Source organism: Vidua chalybeata, chromosome 7, assembly GCF_026979565.1.
Source record: "Vidua chalybeata isolate OUT-0048 chromosome 7, bVidCha1 merged haplotype, whole genome shotgun sequence".
NCBI classification, from domain to species: Eukaryota; Metazoa; Chordata; class Aves; order Passeriformes; family Viduidae; genus Vidua; species Vidua chalybeata.
In genome coordinates, this window is record NC_071536.1 from 14,415,626 (window position 1) to 14,437,110 (window position 21,485).

General features: G+C 35.7%; 1 protein-coding gene across 12 annotated transcripts in view; it reads left to right on the forward strand.

Annotated features, from left to right (window-relative positions):
- Positions 1 to 21,485, forward strand: part of RAPH1 (Ras association (RalGDS/AF-6) and pleckstrin homology domains 1) — a 105,133-nt gene that overhangs the window by 49,337 nt on the left and 34,311 nt on the right. For 11 of the 12 annotated variants that reach the window (XR_008431940.1, XR_008431938.1, XR_008431939.1 and 8 more), the window contains exons 5-11: positions 4,901 to 4,975; positions 12,375 to 12,452; positions 13,800 to 13,959; positions 15,010 to 15,131; positions 16,746 to 16,811; positions 18,183 to 18,326; positions 19,535 to 19,645. Coding sequence is in view for 2 of the 12 variants with exons in the window: in XM_053948331.1 (XP_053804306.1) it covers positions 4,901 to 4,975; positions 12,375 to 12,452; positions 13,800 to 13,959; positions 15,010 to 15,131; positions 16,746 to 16,811; positions 18,183 to 18,326; positions 19,535 to 19,645 (756 nt within the window). In the remaining 10 variants the exon portion in view is untranslated. The remainder of the gene's footprint in view (positions 1 to 4,900; positions 4,976 to 12,374; positions 12,453 to 13,799; positions 13,960 to 15,009; positions 15,132 to 16,745; positions 16,812 to 18,182; positions 18,327 to 19,534; positions 19,646 to 21,485) is intronic. The other variant, XM_053948333.1, reaches the window with a different exon arrangement.

The following is a 21,485-nucleotide window of genomic DNA, read 5'->3' on the forward strand; positions in this document are numbered from 1 at the left end:
GGATTGATGATGGGTATAAAAATATTTCAGTATTGAAAAAACTATCTCACATAAGCAGCTGCTGTGTATTTAAGTACTGTGTTGAGTTTCCTGAAAACACTGAAAGGCAATTTTCAACAGCTGGTCCATGAATGTCTGGTGTTTAGATCTGAAGGTTGTGAATGTTACATTTCTGTCTTCAAAGAAAGGATATAGGAAATCTTTGATGTCTGCAACATAATTTGGAACAAGACTTTAGTCCATGTTCTTATAAAAATGAAGGCTAGCTGTCTTTGCTGAATGAACTGCACATGAACACTATTAATTTTTTTGACCTAACAGCATCTAGAACTCTTAAGTGTTAATGATAATTTTACTCAAATCTAGTTTTCTGTGTTGTTGAACTCAGCAGCTAAAGTTTGTTCAGAGACATTAGTAGCCTTATTTATTAGGTTTTGTTACTTCAGATATTCTAATCGTATCTGAATTTTTGTAAGTAATATTGGTTTTGCAGAAAATATTTTTGTGCATGGATGTTTTGGCATCCCTTGAGAAAGGTATACATTTAATTTTATAGAAAGTTAGTTTTCCAATCAGCACTTTTTTTTTAGTATTTTGAGGATTTTTTTATTATTAAACATCTGTGGTTTTCAATGTGACTTGGAATAGTTGGTGCTAGGAATTAAAATAAGACAGAGTTCAAAGCAGTCATCATTGGCTGCTTCTATGTGGTATAAAGTTTTCCTGGCTTTGATAAATTTTCTGTTCATTATTTTTCACGGTTCAAGTTTTTAAACTAGGTTGAGTTCCTGCAACTTAGTTTGAAATCTGGTCCATAATATGAGGAAGGACTAAATCAGAAGTGAATAGCTTCCTATGCATTGTGTTAAAGTTGTCTCCAAAAGAAGTGATTTTGGCACAGAAAAGTTGTAAATATACTTGGTACCTGATGGTAGGCTTCATCTTTGCTTGTTTTAGGGGAAGAAGAGTACTTTTTGAAGATTACATAAAGAAACAAACTGTGTGACTTTTGGGCCACAGTGTTACTGCCTGTCCCAGCTCTCTGGTGTGAAGTCTTGTAGCACCATTTATATTGAGAGACTCCATGTGACAAAAGGAAACATCGTGTTGCCTCTTAAGAGTCCTCTTAAAACCCTGTCACTTTTTCCTTCCTGGATGCTCACTGGGCCTATGGTATTTTGAGTTCTGCCTGAGTAGTAGTGATGCTGGATTAACTGGAAATCCTGAGTGGAGTCTGGCTCCCTAATAATAATTTAAAATATCAAAGTAAAAGTGTTGGTTTAAAATTATTCTAGTGATAGATCCCTTTTAATACAAGTTTTTAACATCTGCTAGTGTCTGTTAAGTGAATGGTTTTTATTATGTATAATGGAAATAACTAACAAGCTTTTTCATTGTTACTGCTCATTGTTTACAGTAATAATTTTATACAAAACCTTATAACAAGATATGGCTAATGGCTGGATTTCAAGAAAGCTATACTACACATAAAAAATACAACTTAAAAAACCCCAATATCTAGTAGAAGTAAAGAATTGTAGGTAGCTTTAGATTGTGCACATGTTGTATACTTTTTGTGTTTGCCCCCGAGTGCTGACCTAGAGATATGTGATCTTTCAGAGAATTTGGTAAATTAGGCAGCAATTCTTTTGACTTGGTGTTATTCATGTTGAATTGGCTGCATTAAGTATTTTAGTGACTGTAGGAATTATATATACTCTTCCAGCACTGTTACAATCTGCCTCTTCTACAATTTCATGCTTAGTATGAAGGAATGCATGGTAGTGTCTTCTCTGAAGCTGTTGTCAATTTTGATGCTTCCATTGTGTTTCAGACTACTTTTACATTCCAACCACATTTAATTCTGGTTACGTGACATTTTGAAAAAAAACCTTTAAACTGAAAATAGAAATGATGGCTTGTACTGGGGAAGCAGTCAACTTATCCTAGCAGGATAGAAAAATGCATGGCATTGCAGGAGTGGGAGGGACACATGCTAGCTTATGGAATTGGAATTGGTTTTATATCCTAGGTGAATCCAAGGTGAGGCACTGGGGGAGAGACAACTTTGTTGCTAGAGCTTGAGTTCTCATTGTTGTGATAGGAGCAGGTGGAAGAACAGATGCTTTTCATGGTGGAAGACTAGAAATGTTTCCCGAGAAGTAATTAATGTTTCGGATTTGCTGGATTTCATTGCTGTTCTTTTTAGTCTAGTGAAGTACCTGGGAGAGAAAAGTAGGTTAATTTGTTTGGCAAGATCAGGCATTTATATTGTCAGAGCTTTGATATGTATTTCAAGTCCTTAAGTAGAGAGGAAGAGTAGGCTATTTAGATCCTCTATGTGAACCATTGTGATTGTACTATCTAGGAAAAAAAAAAATTATCTTCCCCCAAACAATGGAATATTCTAGGAACAACATCTGTTTACCTTAAAGCTTGATGTTTGAGCTGAAGTCTTCCTTTGAAATAGACTAAATGCTTTAAAACTGGATTGTGAAAGTAACACAATGTTCTAAAATGAAATTTAATTTGTTATCTATTAGTTTGTGCATGCCAAATATTTATTTTTTTTTTATGTGCGTGTAGTTACTGTTTAGCTGAGCTATAATTTCTAGAACTTGGCCTTTCCTGTTGCTTTGCTACTTCTGCTCATTCTAACTTTTGGGTATGTGCAGTACTGCAGAATTTGTTATAGGGTAGGAAGACGCCATGCACAAAAAATGTCTGGAAAAGAGCTGTTGCCTTCCTGTTTCTAGGCATGTTAGCTCTGCAGCTCAAATTCACATAGGTAGTTGTCATCACACTGGTGTTCCACATTTTACTGGCCAACCCCTATTCCCGTAAAATAGCATTATCAAGTTTCAAGTGGCTATTATGTTGTAAGAAGGATATGGCATTCCCATTTTTGGGTGGAAGTTCCTTAGTGGAGATAATGTAGTTAAATACAAGTTAGCAGCAGCCGAGATGACTAAGACAGGAAGAAGGTTAATTGGCATACCTTGACCTTCCCTGTAGGAGAAATATTCTCTAGCAAATAGTATTTCCTTTAAGGAGAGATTCAATATCCTGTATTTATCTTGACACTATTGTTGACTTACAGGCTAAAACAGAAGTCTTAGTTTAGTCTTCCTTAAGACTAAACTCTTAAGGAAGAAGCTGCAAATGTGCGTTGTAGTGTTCCTTCTCCTGCAGTGCTCCATTCACCAAGAAAGTGATCCATATTAATTAGTTCCTGATGACTGACAAGAACTCTATGAAAAAACTCTTAAAAAATTTCCGTGAACTTGTCACTGGATTTTTATGTATACTTTTGGGGTTTGGACTGAGCCCACCTGCAGTTTTATTCTGCAAGTTGTATAGCAGTATGTCGTAATGAGACCATATTAAACTGACTCTGTGGGAAGTTAGAGCCTCTGTGTATGAAAGGATACAATTCAGTATGACTGTGAATAATTATACCAGGTATTACAAACCCTCAGCAGTATGGTTTAAGCTAGGCAGCACTGCTGTGTGTCTAAATATGATGTAAATACAGACAGTAATTAATATGCAAGCAGAAAAATAATTTACTCTGTAACATAACTTGTGTCTATATTAATGGCTAAATACCTAAGTGGAGTTTTGGCTAGAGCCTGGGTTTAACTTCAAATGCTGTGTAGAGTCTTCCCTGAGGTGTAACTTTTAAAGCCTCCTTGAGATCCGTAATACTCATCCCAGCATGTGGCAGTCACATCAAGTAAACTCTCCCTGCAGGAACTGTATTCACCAAACTATTTGATACTGCCTTGCAGGAAGTTGTAGACATGAGCTCTTCATTTTTTTCAGACTATAGCTTATTGTGGCACTGAAGAAGAGGTGAGATTCTGCATTGCAAATTACTAAACAAAAGTATAGTAGGCATGTATAGTTGTCATGCCTGGTTCTGTATAGCATTGAAACAAATAAAACTGAGACAATTGTGACCACATGGAACAAAACTTGCAGTATGGTGGTGGTACACAGATTTACTTCATGCTTTTTTAAGTTGTTTAAATGCTCTTGTTAAGTGCCACAGTACTAGTCTAATTTCCTTAGCATTGTAGGCTGTGTGGTTCTGCAAATTGCTGCATGATGATGGTTTTGTTGCCTGTAGCAGGTGCTGGAGAAGATAATCACTCTGGGATCTGTCATTAATTGATTTCTGTCTTTCTCTACTGGTTGCTTCCCCTTTACTGATTTTGCTTCCCATTTTGAAAACAGATGAAAATATATTTTCTGCTAATTTATCTTCCCAAGAGAAACAAGGGGATTTGTAATTTTATAATTTGGACTATACAAGAGAAGGGAGACTTAAGTCTTTAAAAAAAAAAGACATTAATTTTAAGTTATGTTCGTTTATTGCTGTGGTAATATCTTTCTTCTTTAAAAATGAAACAGCACTCATGTAGAAAGCATAAAACTAGGATGTCTCCCAGATGACCTGTTTATAGCAGCTCTATATTTGTGTAGTGGAAGTAGAATGTTTCATTTTAGAGGACTGGACAGGATTTTGAAAAGCATTGTAAGAGTGTATTTTCTTACTTTCATAGTTCTACATGTCTTTACAAATAAGTTTTCTCTTGCAGAAAGGAAACCAGTGGCAGGTAAGCAAAAGTTTTCTTAATTCTATTGTGTGACATTTTGTACAGGAGAAGATTAAAATAGTGTCTTTTAGTGTCTTGTGTAAAAGCACAATTGCTTTTACATCAGTGTATCAGGCTCATAGTATTTGGAAACGTTCTTTTTTTTATGGGAGGGGGAAAATGTGATGATGTAGGGTTTTTTCTTTTAAACTCTGCTTTATCTTCTGTAATCAAGACACCATAAAATTACTATACTGACTTCCTTTGACTTATGTTCTTTCTCTTTCTTTCTGCACAAGCACTCCTATTTGGACAGGGAAACCTCCCTTCTTCTGAGAAACATTGCAGGAAAGCCTTCTCATTTGCTGACCAAGGTGATGATGCTTCTTTCTACTCTATGTGACTATTTCTATGTAGAAAGAATGCTTTTGGTGTGTGCTATGCTTCTCCACTCCTGCTCTTTCCAGGAATTTCTGCATTTATTTACATGATTTTCCTGATTATCCAAGGTGCTTTTAAAGGCTAAATTGTATTGTTTGTTTCTGCAGATTTATCAAAGCGTTCAAGTTCTTGACAAATACTAAATAGCCATATTAGCAGGTAAAATGCCTTCGTTGAAAAGGAAATGAAGGAAATATACTAAGCTAGAAGTTCTTTTGTTCCTATTGCCATTCACTAGTTTAAAAAAATAAAAGATCCTAGTGGAAAATATGTGGGAGTGTTTAGTAGCTTTTAAAGTAGTTTTAAAAGCCATTAGTAGCCTTAAATAAGTTCTCTTGCTGTATTGAAGACAAACTAATAAGTAATGGGATATTTTTTGTAAGATTTTGAATGTTGACTGAATATAATGTAGGGAGAATATCCTAGTAAGACAGTGGTCTAATGAACCAGGTATGTACAAATCTTGATTATAAATTACTTTTCCTCACAGGAAGGAGGTTAGTAATGTACTAAGAGATCAAAAATTGTCATTCAATTTGCTAAGAATTATATCTTTTATATGTATTTCCTTTTGAAACTAGAGGACAAGGGATGGAGCAAGCTATAAATCTCTGATGAAAATACAGGCTGGGATGAAGGACAAACAGCTTCACGTAGCTCAGAACTTTGAATATCTGGTAGCTGAGGTGTCAGATATTGCTGATGTATGCTAATACATACTGCAAAACCATTTCTGTATGTTTTCTTTTAAATTCACAGATGTTCTAGTGGAGAGACCTCAGGCAAGCCTGAAGTAACAATGCAATTTGGTGACCTCAAAACAATAAGGATAATGTTCACTGGGCATAAGTAGTCTGTATTTAGCAATAAAAGTTTAGAACTGGTTTACTACTTTTTCTTAAATACCTTAATATTCTTCTCAAGATGCTCAGCATGTATTTTGACAACAGATTTTCAGGCTGTCTTCCAGAGGAGTACAAACAGCCAAAAGCAAGTAATCTTCTGCTCTTGTGATTGTTTTGCTTAAAGTCCATACTTCTGCCTTGACCTCAATAGCTCTTGGCCCCCTGCACTGCCCAACAAAGCAAACAGCCACCAAAACAGCAATTGGCTTGATTGCAAGTAGATTAACAACAGCTGTGGCACAAAGAAACCACAATTTTCTTTAATCTCCATGTGTCTTCAGATCCTCCCTTCTGGTTGTTTATATGTGGGATGAGTGTTAGTTACCATACAGGAACTTTATTTTAAAAAGTGCATTAAGTGATCCCCTTTGTGTCATATGACCATGGAGTAGCTCCTATCAGGTATTCTAATACACTCCAAAGTTAAATGTTTGTATTTATACATCTTTGTGTTGGCTAATTAGGCTTCATAGCTCTTTGATTCAGGTACTTTAGGCGAGCCTTCTGATTTCCTGAGGGTAATGTTGGTCAGCTTGTGACTATTTCAGTACAGCTGTGCCTTCCACTTCTGATTCCTGAGCACACAGGCCTGGCATGGAACTTACAGGCTCTCTTCTGACCTCCTGCAAGCAGAAATACCTTTAGCAAAATGATAAAATGGAAGTCCACTTTGCTGCTTAGATCTCTTCAGCTTGTAACATTAGATAAGCCTCTCTATGAGTGAAGCAGTCCCAAGAAATGGGGCGTTTCCTGTACCAAGGTGTTAGATCATTTGATTGTAGGATCATGTTGCAGGTCTATGCTGGTGTCCCTGGTGTGTCAACTGTTTCTTATTGTCTTTACCTGTTTCTGTTTCTTCCTCTTCTCTGGTATGTCTGCATCTTATATTGAGACTAGAACCGTTTTTGTCCTCTGCTAATATAACTAATTGTAAAGATTCTAGCGGTGGACTAGATCCCTTCTGTGTCACAGCCGTGCACACACACACAGTTCCTGTCACAGCATAGAGCAGCACAGAAAATGATGTATTTGTTTCGGTGAGCTCTTCATTTTTAGATACAATTCCCAATGTTGCAGTTCACACAGCATTCAATCCTCTGTTTGAAAACAGAAAGAAGTGAAAGCATATGTGTAACGTAAGTTACTGAATATTGAAAATAAAGCAATGTAACTTTTTTGTCAAATATGCAAACTTGTTTCCCTATAATGAATATTGAAAACTAAGCTTAGTATTATGAAATGAGAGTACATGCAAATAATTTTGAGAGAATATTCAGGGCTCAAATAGATCTCAGTTTTGCCCATGGAAATAGAAATGTAACAAGCTGGATTTTGAAGTGAGGATTTCTTTACTGTTCTGATGCATGTGAACCTGAAACTATGTTCAGGAAGACAGATAATAGTGATTTAATGAAGTAATGATTCAGACAGTATGTCAGCATCTGGAGGAAAAGGAACCATGTTATACCTTTTCTTCCCAAATAGCAGTTATGTAATTTTTCTTTTCCTGTTGACCTGAAAGACAAAAATTCTTATGGATGTTCATTCCCTTGCTTTGTAGATTTTGGTTCCTGCACACTGTAATTCCATCAGACTTCTGATTAAATCAGCTGTGATGTTGGCTTCATGTATCTCAGGCCATCTGATTCAGATGTGCTCATTCTTGAATTAAGCATCTGTTTGAGATTTTTAAAATGCAGTTTAAAAATACAGCAATTGATTTCTAATGTGTGAAGAATGTAAAGACAATCTAAAAGCTTTCTGAGTAAGCTGTGATGTCCTATGTAATTTTAATGTCAGCTTTTATCCTTTTTATTACGCTAACAATAATATTTTATTTATTTATTTAGAGGTTATTTAGAGTTACTAGGAAAAAAATGCAATAAACATATGTTTTGAAAATGACCATGAAATACTGCTGCAAAGAGAAGTTCACTGTTTATAAATGGACCATGCCATGATTGCAGCACGTTTTTAGGGCAGGAGTATTCTGCTTGTCCCAATGAGTTTACCAAAAATACAGAAGAACTGCTCTTAATATTCATACCTTTGATTTTAGTGCTGATCACTTACACTCTTGTTCTAGTGTCCTTTTTAATAATAAATTAAAGCAATCAACAGAAAAATTTCATTACTGGGATTAATATTCAGACTGATATACATTAAACATGAAGCTAATAAAAGTGTCTTGAAGTTTTGGGTAATGAGGTACAAATGGAGATGTTAATATGGTGTTCTCTGGTAGCAGGAACCTCTGTTTCAGTACAAGAGGTACTCCTCTGCAAGAAGGAGAGTCCTTGCAAAACAGGTGACTGCCTTTCTACCCAAAGCTACACTGTAGCTGGGAAAATAAACAATAGATACCTGATCTTAGTCCTTCAGAAGTCAATGCTACTTGTGTATTTAGTTTTCTTCTTATCTGCATTCAAAGAAAAAAATCAGAGAAAAAAAGCAAATATTAAACAGAAGAAATGTCTTAATTTTATGAATTTTGTAATTTGTATATCTACCTTGCTAACTTAAATAAAATGTAGACATAGTTACTTACCTCCTACTATTTAATTACTGGCTTTTCTAAGTACCTTTGTTAAGTGATGCGCCCCTCCCCTTTTTGTTTCCATTCCATTCTCTGTAAAAGAGATTAGTTAATAACACTTCAAAAAAGTAAAATGAAAGAAAAAATAAAACCCCAACCTAGAAATGTGAGGCACAAAATTGTTTGAGCAAGGTCAGCTCTGCATGCGTCTTGCATCTTTATTGCTAAAACACAGCTGGAATATCTTGTAAATGTGTATTTAATTGGAAACTGGGGGAGGAAACAGTGTTTGTCATTATATTACAGTAATTTTTTTTTTTTTTTTTTGTGTTATTCTTTCTGATATTTTCACTGTAGGCTAAAAGTATTCAAAACCTAGTTCTTGTATATAAATGCAAAGAAGATGATCATTAATTTAAGGCCATTGCACTGCAGACATGCATTTTCCATTTTGGTTCACAGTATGTTTGAATATTTTGGATTAACAGGTTCTATACATAAGTATGTTGCCAAGTATTCTTTAAATCAGGTGCAACGTTTTCCATAACCAAAAGTAATCTTAGCTCAAAGTTTTAAAATACAAGTGTAACAATAGTCCCAGAATAGTCCTGTTAAGTAAGGAATTTGTTACAATTTGACAGTGATGCATATTGCTACTGTAAGAGAATATCCTTTTCCTGACAGAGGTGGAAATTACTCATTTTATGTTTTGTGGTTTTATAAAGTGTGTGTGTGCATCTCCTTGGTGTGTTTCCAAGGCTTGCCAGTGCCTGTAAAGGCAGTCTAAGCAGGGAGCAGGCTCTGCTGGATCTTGCCTGCTGTGTCAGTTCTCCAGATCAATCTGTGACAGAGCTGAGTGCCAGCAGCGCTGTGAGTGCTCTGTGAGCAGTGGTGCTGTGCAGGGGATGCAGGTGTGTGGCCATAGCAGGAACCGACATTGTCTGTACCACCTGTGGGGCTGTGACAGCGCAGCAGTCCTGCAATTTACCTGCATCTTTGTAATCCTTCAGCAACTCCATCACTGTTGCCAGTATTTGCTAGCAAAGGAGAAATAAATACCTAAGGTAGATGTGGTTGGACTGGACATGCTGGCCTTGTTAATTGGTGGCGTTGAACAGTTTAAATAGTTTGCAGTTGCAGTTGGGTATTTTTGCCATCTGTGACCTGTCTCCCTGTGCAGTGAAACGGGTTGTTAGCTTATTAGTACAAGCTGATGGACTGCACATACTTCCTCCTGGATGGAAGCAGTGTTGCTTTCATGTACAGGGGAAGGAGAGACCTGTGTATCTGTCTAAATGCTGTTCTTGAGTGGGGCAGGGGACTATTTTCTTGGGCCATTAGGAGAGAAACAGAATACATGGTTGTGAGTTTTGGGGAGTTACTAAATTATTTTATTAAGGAATCAAAATACATAGTTCTTTGTCCTTCTCCCATGAAACATTGTTTGCCACATCAGCAGTGATGCAGCAGTGGCCTGAGCTTAGTTTATTACTGCTCAAAATAGCTTAAAATCTTTGACTACCGTATGCGTTCAGAAATTTTGAATTTTTGCTTTCTTTTCCTCGCTGTGTTTTCCAGTTAGTAAATTCAGACTTTTTTTATAATTTTTTGCTCGTTTAAACCAGTTCTTGTTTTGATAATTGTAATTCTATTTTGTTTCAAGTTTTTTAAATTTAAACTGATTATGTTAAACTCTAATAAAGTATAAGGAATCCTAATCTCTGGACCCACATTAAATTGACTAGGAAATGAAAAGTAATTGGTACATATTAAAATAGTAAGTCCTTAAAATCTTCTTTGGTCTACATATTTATCTATTTTCCAAAGCATTTTAGGGAATGATGGATTATATGCTTTGAGGTCACCAAAGGTATTTTAGCTGTATTGGCACAGGTATATGAGAGGCCACAGCTGCTTGTTGCTTGCCCTGGTCTGTGCGCTGTTGCGGGCAGGTGCTTCTGGTGCTTTGCACTGGTGTACAGTGAAATGGGCTGGAAAATTGTGCTGATTGGGTTAATGAGCAGCTTTTCAAAACCCTGAATTACTGTTTCTCCAAATATATGATGAGTCTTTTGCTTTTGCTGATTTCAGGATGAACAGGTACATAGCTTACATACATTACTTTTAGAAACTGACAAGTCTTTCACAGAATCACTGAGTAAGCTCAGTTGGAAGGGACCCACAAGGGTCATTGAGTCCAGCTGCTGGTCCTGCACAAGACATCCCCAAGAGTCACCCCATGTGCCCGAGAGAGTTATCCAAGCGCTTCTTCAGCTCTGTCAGGCTCGGTGCTGTGAAGCCTCATTTTTTAGTAACAATTTATTTCTACACATTGAAATAGTTAATGGTAAGAAATAGGAAGAATAAAAAACTCTTGTTATCATGACATGGTTTGTTTTTCATAGAATGCTAATCTGATTTAACCTTTCTAAGCTATAGGACAGCGTTGCTATTGTGAATAAAAAGCCATAGTTCCCTGTAGACTCATAAATGCAATGTTCCTGGGTAATTCAGTGCCCAGATAAGGTTTCAGGCTCACATTATTTCTGCTTGTGTCAACTTACTGATTCATTTTATTGAAAAGAATTATGTTTCAAGGCAGCATACTGGTCTGTTGAGCTGATGTTTTTTCTGGTGCACAGGATAGTCACAGATGTGAAGGACCAAAAGGTACTAAGAGTGCAGTAAATAACAAGGGAATGTTGTTTAGCAGTTGATATGAATATTAGTCATTTATTGAGAAGCCAAAACTTAAATTCTCTGGATTTCAGACTTTTACAAGAAAAGCAACCATCTAAATACATGGTAAAGAAACTATGAATTACATTCATAGAAGAAAGCAATAGAGAACTAAGTGTTTATAACATGCTGAATGTTGTGATGAGATGCGGTACTTTGGCTCTGGAAAAAATATTAATTATTCTTTTTTAAGGATACTGAATATTTTGGAAGGGATTTGTGTGGGTTTTAATAGACTTGTTTGTGCTAGAGATTTTAAAGTAATTACGGCTTTAGATATTAATTACAATGAAGATCCATAGTTGAAGATTTTGAAAGTCTAAAAACTGCATATATAATTTTGAAACAGTAGTTGCTTTTCAGCTGCATATTTCAAATGCAATTTCAACAGAAATATCTAATTGATAGAATTTAAAAATCTTTATTGCTAGTCTTAAAAAGACACAGTTTTCTTTAGCATCAGCAAATAGATTTAAGGTATCTGAATTTTTAATGCATTTCCAATTGTAAAAAAATCTATTACACAGAAGAGCAAAAGAATGCTTATTTGCCTTGTGTCTTAAAATACTTAAAACAAGGAGAAATACAACTTGGATTTAGTAAAGACAAAGTGAGTTTTCAAACCTCTTACTGCAAATGGATTTAACAGTTTAAAATCTTTCAAACCTAATGCATGTAGTATGGAATCCTAGTTATAGAATTTGTTTCCCTTCTCTCTGTGTGCTGTTAAATTCGGGTACTTCTTGGCATGCTGTTTGCATTTTGTGTTGATCAACAAAAAATCTATTGGCTGTACTCCATTGTATACTCCTGTTGAATATGTATTGTCCAAAGCTATGCCTGTAAATATATAATATGCTAAAGTATTTGGTAGCATAAGGGTATTTGCAGTACAGGAGAACAGAGAAATGTCTATACAAAATATATACCTCCAGTATGTTCCTTTGGAGTTAATGGCAATTGTATCTCAAAATATTAGATAGGAACACTTTTTGTCTTAAAAAGTAATAGTTTTCATCATCTCCAAATAGTTGGAGATTTATAGGTGAGCAAATCAGCATTTCAGTTCATTTTTAAAGCATGGTAGCCTCAAAGCCACTGAAACCTGACTGAAGTTTGTGTTAACTGGAATTGTGTGTTGTGTCCCTCTAGGAGGAACAGGCTGCTAAACTGAAAGCTGAGAAGATTAGGGTTGCATTAGAGAAGATTAAAGAAGCACAAGTGAAAAAGGTGAGTTAGTGATACCAATTTATAAGACCCTTATTTTTTTTTCACTTGCAATATGCAGGCAAATTTCATTTGTATCTATTACCCTTAAGTTGCCCTTTATAAAACAAGAACATTGTAGTGTTCTAATCTTCAGTGGTAATGTGCTTTCCCATCCAGACTGGACCTAATCAGGAGAAGCCTAGGATATGGAAGAACATGATGTTTTTCTTAAGGAATAGCTTGTTTTTCAGCTAGTGCTCATTGGGAAGATTTTACCAACTTCCACTCAGAACTGAAATGAAAGTCCAGCCTCCTGAGATTGTTCTTGTATATTCTGCTGTCACATGTTTAAAATTTGTGCCTGTTTTCTTCACAGCCTTTTCATCACAAGCCTTTTTCCATTATGCATAGCAGGATGCAGTGCTAAATGGAAGAGAAATATTCCAGACTAAAGACAGAGATTACCAAATGGAGAAAGTCTACTGCCATTACTTGATGTACTCTCCAAGAATGCAGAGTACCCTTAAAATCTAGCATTTTTATTTTATGACAGGAGTTTTTCAGTAGCGTAAAATGCCTTTTGCATTAATTGTTTGTAGATCAAAAGCTGAAAAACTGTCTTGGCTGGAAGATGGAAATTAACAAGTCAATTTTACCAGGGCATTATAGCTAGTAGGTTTTATCTTTTCAAGCTGAACAAGATGTAAAAATGGAAAAAATAATGATTGGCAAAAGGAATCTGTTGTCTTAAGTCTTTTGATTGGTTTAAAAAATGGCTGGATTTTTTTTCCAGACAGTGAACTCTTTAAAATGCCTATGAAAAGCCATTGTGTTTTAAAATCAGATGTTTTTTACACCCTATTGCTTCATATTCCCCAGAAAAGTAAGGTTTAGTATTGCTATATTTTTTACATAATAACCATTTTTAGAAAATACTGTAGGAAGCAGGCAGGAAGCTTAAACTGCACATCTGAAAAATTCTGATTCTTTGTAAGCTTGTGCAGAGCTCAAGCTTACATATATCTGTGTTTGTTCCACCTAGATATTGTCTGGAAGACAATTTATTATCAGGACACTTCAGCAGGAAGGATTTTTTTCCCTTCTTAACACACAACTGAAGGACTTTCTCATTGTGTTGGAAAGACCTTTATATCTTCTTGTGCTGAAGGAGAGCAGTATCTTGTTAAGTGTCTGTGATACAAATATCTAGCCATCATTTGACATCTTACATTTTCAGGGAGTGTTTTGATTGAATTTCATGCTACTGTAAGAAAACCTTAGAAGAATAAACAAGATCTTAGAAACCTTATTTTTATTTGAAATGTGGTAGATTAATCCTTTTTGTTTTCTTAATTTTCTGCTTAACAGTTGGTGATCAGAGTCCATATGTCTGATGACAGCTCAAAAACAATGATGGTGGATGAGAGGCAAACAGTGAGACAAGTATTAGACAATCTGATGGACAAATCACATTGTGGCTACAGTTTAGACTGGTCATTAGTGGAAACCATCTCTGAATTGCAAATGGGTAAGTAATAATTATAAGCATTTCTAATTCTTATTCATTGATACAGCAGTAGTCTACATTCTCAGAATGATTTAAATACTTGTCTTCATAATGTTCATCATCCTGTTCATTAATGTAGTAAATACTAATTAATGTAATAAAGCTCATGATTGAACTTGTTTCAGAATGATCTGAAAATTCTACTTCAGTGTGTTTAAAAGGATGAGAAAGTTGGTCTAAAGTGGTTTCCCAAAGATTTCTTCTTCTTTATTTTGCAATGAGGATTTTCAGCTATTTTGTCCCATTTCAGTAAATTTTCCTCTTTTTTTTTACTCTGTTCTCTTTTGTCTGTTTTCAGTACTCTGAAGTTCTAGCACTAGCGGTAACTTTTTCAATGGAGAGTCAAAGCTCAGAGCTTTGCCTGAGAACCAAAGATCTCAGAAGCTGTTGTTGATACATCATTTATTGAGCAACAGAGATCATAGGAAGTAGACAGTCAATTTTCAGACTTCTTTACAATACCCCTACTAGCTATGGGTATTCTGCATTTCAGAAGCATTTTGTTTTCCTTCTGATCATTGCCCACTACTTTTTGATACTTTATGAGTGAGATAATCATTGTGGATATAGAAAGAAGTTTTGTGCCAAAAAGGCTGCCCAATTCATTCCTCTGGGAATTGTGTAGACCAGAAAACACATAAATGTGGTAACCTTCTTATTTGTGCTCATAAACTTTGAAATGTTATCATTTGAGTCTGCAGTGTTCCTGGAGGATGGTAGGCCTTCTCAGATGAAAAAAAATTTAAACATTTCATATGGTGATGGAACTATACGTTTGAAGATAGGGGAAGTCCATGTTGAGTGACTGGATGTAAAAAAATTAAACCAGGAGTGTCTGGAAGTGGACTAAGTTCTTTTAGTCTCTCAGCATCAACGTCTTCCCCACTGTAGTAGATCTTGAACTCTATTTTCTCTGCATATATGCCTTGTCTCTTGGAAATAACTACAGATTAGATTCTATCACAAAATGTGACAGATACCAATGTATTTGCTCACTTGTTACTGTTGCAGAAAGGATCTTTGAAGATCATGAAAATTTAGTTGAAAATCTCTTGAACTGGACAAGAGACAGTCAAAACAAACTAATGTTCGTGGAACGTATAGAGAAATACGCACTTTTCAAGAATCCACAGGTAAGCCTGAGATTTGTGCTGCATGTGTGTGTGGCTGATGGCAGTTTCTTACTTTTTTGGTAGCATTCATTTCCAAACCTTGATTTTGGGACTTGTGTATGTGTTAAAATGCCAGGCAACTTTACACTTCAGCACTATGTACATGCACAGTGTTGTTGGCGCAAAGTCAATCCTTAGGAGACAAGCATGAGCTGAAGCAAATCTGTTTGTTAATGTGTTTGTGAGTAGTTTTAATGCACATGAAGACAGGCAGTTTCCAGGGATTTACAGCCATACTTAGTGCTGCTCAATTATGTAAATATGCAAGAAAGGTGTTGACAGATATTGCTAATAGTAATGTCTCTCCACTGTGCGTTCTTGCATTGCTGGCAAGAAGGGGAAAATAAAATCTAAGAGAATAGCTACTCCATGGTTAAATGACAAATGAAGAGAAGAGAGTGTGTGTCCCTTCCTGTGGAACCTGGGACCTGCCTATATTCACCTGTGTTTCCTGCTCCCTGGCTGAGAAATCAAAGGCCCTTCTTCTCTCAAATGGCTTCAAAGACCTCTCTTCTCTCAAATGGTAGCCACAGACCTGGTATCTGGCAGCACTTTAGTATTGTAGGGGAGTGGGGGAAAAGAAACTGAAAAGCAGAAGGTGGCTCTTGGAAGAATTTGCATTGAAAATTCATTTGATCTCTGTCCTAACTCTTACCTCTTCCCTTTTGAGTTTATAGATTATTTTTAGATCTGTATGGCATCTATATGCTAATTTATTGGATTTAAACTGTGTATCAGTTTTGCATGTTCATCCTATGGGACACCAGTTTACTTGATTTTATTTATTTTAAGCAAGGTTTGAAAAACAATTCTTATGCAAGTGCTTTGCACTGAAGCAGCAAAACTCTACGTGCTTTTTAAAAGTTTGTAGATTATAGGTTTACTCTCAGTAAATATAGTAGGCACTTTCACAGGAGTGAGGTACCAGCATAAATCAAATATTTCTCCTTGCTTTAAAATATTGAACTTGTGAAACTTTGTGAATATTTGGGGTTTTTTCCAGTATTAGAACTAGGGGTTAGGAAGATGTTTTTCATTGTCCCAGTCTTTTCCGAACTGAATAACAGTAAAAATCTTATTAAATAAGATACGGTGCCTGTGTATAATTAAATTCCTTTTAAGAAGTTGACAAGTATTTTATTTAGTAATTCTTTGCAAAAATAAATATCTCTATTCAGTAAAACTCAGACCAAGGTGGAAAGAAGTACATTGCTTCTATGTGTGCTTCTTTGAATGCAGAAATAATGACAGTATGTAACAGATCTCCAGGGTTTTTTTTATATTTTTATTGTGGTATTTACACGTTCATAGTATTTTCATTTCTGGATGCATTGTAACAGAGAGCTGTTTGATCCTTGGAAAGGCAGGATGATGTTGTTACGAGGCTGTTAAGTAAGAGTACGGACTGTTTGGCATTTCTGGTAAAGGTAATTTTAAGTTACTTCAATGTATTATTGAGCAGTCTGACAGTTTCAATTTGTCTACAAATTTTTGTTCTTACTGCTACAGAAAAGTAAACAAGAAACACCATTTGACTTGATTTCAGAAGAAATATTAAACTTCATTTTGTTACAGAACTATCTTCTGGGGAAGAAAGAAACCTCTGAGATGGCAGACAGAAATAAAGAGGTGCTACTAGAGGTAAGAATTCAAACCAGAAAGTCACTTTGGAGCTTGAAGACAACTAAAGGTGCGGTGATTGAAATTGATGGACAGAGCGGAATGTAATTCTGGAAGACTGAATGGAATGTGTTATATTTGAGATAAATGGTTGTTTTAATGTAACTCTGTTTCAGATGTGATCAGTTAAAAAAAGTTTCTGTATTTAGTTTAGTATCTAAAATACCATACACAGTGATAATCAAATTGAGGTTGCCTCTAGCTATGGCTAAAACCATTAATTTCAAGTTGAAATTTGGAGAACTGTGACCTGTTTTTTTGACCTGTTTTGCTAGAGAATTTTTACTAGCACTTTCCAAATTTTTATTTCTACAAAATTCTAGGGCATGGGTCTGGAGACTGGTTTAAGTTAATATTTCAAATTTTGATAATAAGCAAAGTAGTAATTTTTTTTTCAATTACATTAAAAAAAAAACCCAAATATTGCATTTTAAAAAATGCATGACAGAAAACTAATTATTATCAAACACATTAACCAGTTTACATAAATAAGGGCATAAAAGTGTGGAGCAAATAACGCACACAGTAAATATAGCCTACATAAGCTGAAAACGAAATACTTTCCTGACATGGCTGAAGTGCCATGGGTTCCACTTGATTTCCAGAATAATGATTTTTATTTACGTAGTTACCCAAAGGTAAATATTTGGGGTATTTAATTTTGGATTAAACTTAAAACAGTTTAACTTAAAAGTAGCATATGCATGCTATTAATATATTGTTAATATGGGTTTTAATAAGTGTTTGTATGTATACTCAATGAAAAAATTGCTTGAAGCCACAACATGCAGAGAATTGTAATTCTGCTTGATTCTTTCTGTCTTCTAAGATTATTCATAAGTCTCTGTGCTGCATATTAATCTGGAGTGTATTTAAAGCATTTGCTTTTCTCTGCTAGTTCTTTATAAATAGAACATTAGCAGAAGTTGCAGTTAGTAGCAGCGAAGTACTCCTGGAATGAATTGCAGCTGTGTCTGATGGATGCACAGTTAGTTTTGTGTGTGCTTATACATTTGAGACTATATAAGGTCTGTGACTTTAAAGCCAGTAAAGCCATTGCGGGATCTATTACTGAGAAGCAGTGGTCAGAAAATCTTTACAGTAGCTGCTAACGATTTTTTGTCATTGTTGCACTGAGCAAATACAGACATCTATCATGCTTGTCTAAATTACCTTATTGCTTCTGTGATTTATCTGCAGTTCATATCATGTGAAAAAAGAGCTGTCCCTGCTATGAGTGCATTCCTTGGATAAAGAATTTCAGTCATTCAAAACAAACCACTGCATGCTCTCTGTTCTGTCTGTTTCCCAAACTGCTCTGTTTATTGGCAGGAATGTTTCTGTGGAAGTTCTGTAACTGTGCCAGAGATTGAGGGAGTTTTGTGGCTGAAAGAGGATGGTAAGAAATCTTGGAAGAAACGTTACTTCCTTCTTCGGGCTTCTGGAATCTACTACGTCCCTAAAGGGAAGGCGAAGGTATGCTACTTAAAGCAATTGCTCTGAATTGTTTATTGCTGGTAAACAGTGCACACAGGAGTTGGCTTTAAGTTTTGGCTTAGCTGTGCCTTTCCAAGTGCCACATCCCTTAATTAAAAGGCTGACTTTATCATGGAAATACTGTGTGAATTTTTGTGGCACCACTTGATGTGAAGGGTGTAACCCCAGTTTAAAAATACAAGAACACAGGGGTCTGTTTCTTGAGTTAACTTAGGGTTAGGTGTTCAGAAATACTTGAGGAAAAGCTTTTGGTGGAGCTAAGAAGCTGGTCTTTGCTCAAGCAGAATTTGGATGGAGGACCAAATTGCTCTGCAAATGTCAATCATGAAGTATCAGACCAACTCCACAATGTCTGCATATTTACATTATGTTTAGTTAGTTCACATAAATGGGATTCTTTTAGGACCAGTTGGTGCTACATTTTTTGAAACTGGTAAATGTAATTCCATTTCTTCAGGATCACTTAGATATGTTCTCTGTATCAGTAATGCAAAATAAGTAGGAACATACTACAAATACATTACAGCTTCAAGGCTGGACTACTGTGCGTTCAAGACATCCATGAATCCATCAGTCTTGACAGCATCAGATGATTCCCAGTCCAGGAAGTCCACCTCCCACACATCTGGGAATGAAGAGGAAATCTCTATCAGCACAATGGCTCCCTTTAGAGCTGAATGCATGTCAGATGTTCTTTCCATAATCTTTTGCTTCATTAAAACAATCTGTATGCGAGTAGCCTGTTGAAATTCTTTGCCCAACACTCAATGCCAAACATCTTTAGAATTCTACTTACAGTCATACTGGAATTTGGATACCTTGATTATTACCAAGGTGAAATATAACCAACAGCTGATAACTTCCTGATCAACCAATCATATTTACTTTCCCCTGATACCTGCTCTGAGTGAACAGTGATAGTCCAGTGTAAAATGTTGTCAAAAGGCAAAATGCAGACAAAACACAAAAACCAGACTGAATGTGATTAAAAATGAAGGTGTGATGAAAGAGTTTATGCATAGCTGTACCCCCTTCTTGTGTTGGTAGTTTTTGTATCAGATTGAAACTAATATTTGACCTTAACTAGACTTTATATTAGTATTGGATCGTAGCATTAGACTGATTGTGTCAGTGTGTGTGGATTTTTATAAAGATACTTTGTAAATTACCATTTTTGTATTTACTAGGTCTCACGGGATCTTGTGTGCTTTCTACAGCTAGACCATGTCAGTGTTTACTATGGACAGGACTATCGGAACAAATACAAGGCACCCACAGACTATTGTTTAGTGCTAAAGGTAACACTGCAGCAGTTGGCTATACCTTGAATACACTTTTACTTGTTCTGTACCATCAGCTGCTTTTCCTCTAGTGTGTATACAGTGTGAACAGTTGTTGCCTGTTCTCTGTGCTGGTCATGGCTTCATAAATGTTTTCATATTGCCCTGGATTGTTTTATTTCCAGACCGATGAGTGACAGTCTATTTAATTGTTCATTACACTCTTAAAACATACACTAAAGTCTTCTTTTCCATTTGGCAACTCTATACCTTACAACTGTTTAGGTTCCAAGAGATAATACCCCTTGAAATGCTAAATCCAGGGAGTTATCTTCTCAGTGTAGGTCTAGAGTAGTGGAGAAATTAATATTAAAGATTCAAGTACACCCTTTATGGACCAACCTGAGGGAAAAAGGATGTTGTTAAAGAAGGCATCTTCTGAATATAAATGACAGATAGAAGGAACAAGTAGCAAAAACTGTTATAAAACCAGTGACCTGATCTTAAACGAATCTAATGACTTGAGTGCATAAAGTTATTTTAATTGAATCAACACATCTCCTAGTTTCTGTTGATTCCCACATAGTGTTCAGAAAGTGTCAGTTCCTGCAAGATAGCTGGGTACCAAGTTATTTTAAACCACGCTTTCACACTGTGTTCACAGCAACTAACATGTCTTCATGGATTTGAAATGGTGCCAGTAATAAGAGATGGTTATGGTTGCACTTTTCCCTTCCCTGCTCTGGAGCTCATGTAGTGTTGTACATGTCAGTACATTGGACTGTTTACTGTGCCTGGAGTGTGTGGCTGCCTATCCACTGCCTGAAAAAGGATTTCATTTTCCAGTGGACAGGGCAACATGTCTTGGAGCCCACTGAGGAGACACGGAATATTAAATATAGGACATGATATTGCTCAAGAAAGTACACAGCTGAAACTGGAAGTATTTTCCATGTTCTTATAGGTCATTGAATGCAAACAAAATTGTCAGTATTTGTAGGTATATATAAATTTGTTGAAGTAAATGGATTTTTCTACTTAGATGTCACTTTTGTCTATATCATTTGGACAGGTTAATAGTAAATTATATTTTCAGACTTTTTGGTCACACAAAGTAGATTTAAAAAAAAATATAAAATGTAATGGCAGCATTACTCAAGACACAAAAAATGTGTAAAAATTGTCCCTAAGTAAATTAATGGGGGGTAGATCCAGTTGGGTAGCTTACACCAACTGAAGCTATATTTTCTATGTGGAACTGATGAATGACCAAATTATTATATTAAGCAGGATTCAGTTCTGCCTTCATCAGTTTTTATAATGTTACATCAATGTTTTCAATTAGTACTAATATATAGAAACCACACAGTTTTTAAAATAGAAATAGAGTTTTCTGCCACAAAGGCTCACTAAGCTAGGCGGTATCTCCTTTGGGACAGGTGAATAGCAAATAGAAACTGAAGGCCCAGTTCTCTACTGATATCCAGACTGAATTTGTCTTTATCTTCACTCCTTTGTTTATATCACAACTTAGTGTGCTCATGCTAGGTGCTGTGCTATTGTTAATATAACATTTGAGTGCTAGTATATAAAGTTAACTCCTTGGTCCTAAATGTCAGATTTCTGAGAAGTTCTTTTATTTCTATATAATCAAAGTTTTGAGCAACTCCAGGAAGAAGCTGGCTTGTTAGCAAAGTAATTGTATTTGCTTCTAAAGACTCTTCTTTGTTATACAACATGAATGTGTAGAAGGGCTGGTAGAGAAAATTAAAGCAACTATCTATTATTGTAAGAAAATATATTATATATATTCTCTTTATGGACATACACATCTTATGATCATTTAAAAATAATTGTG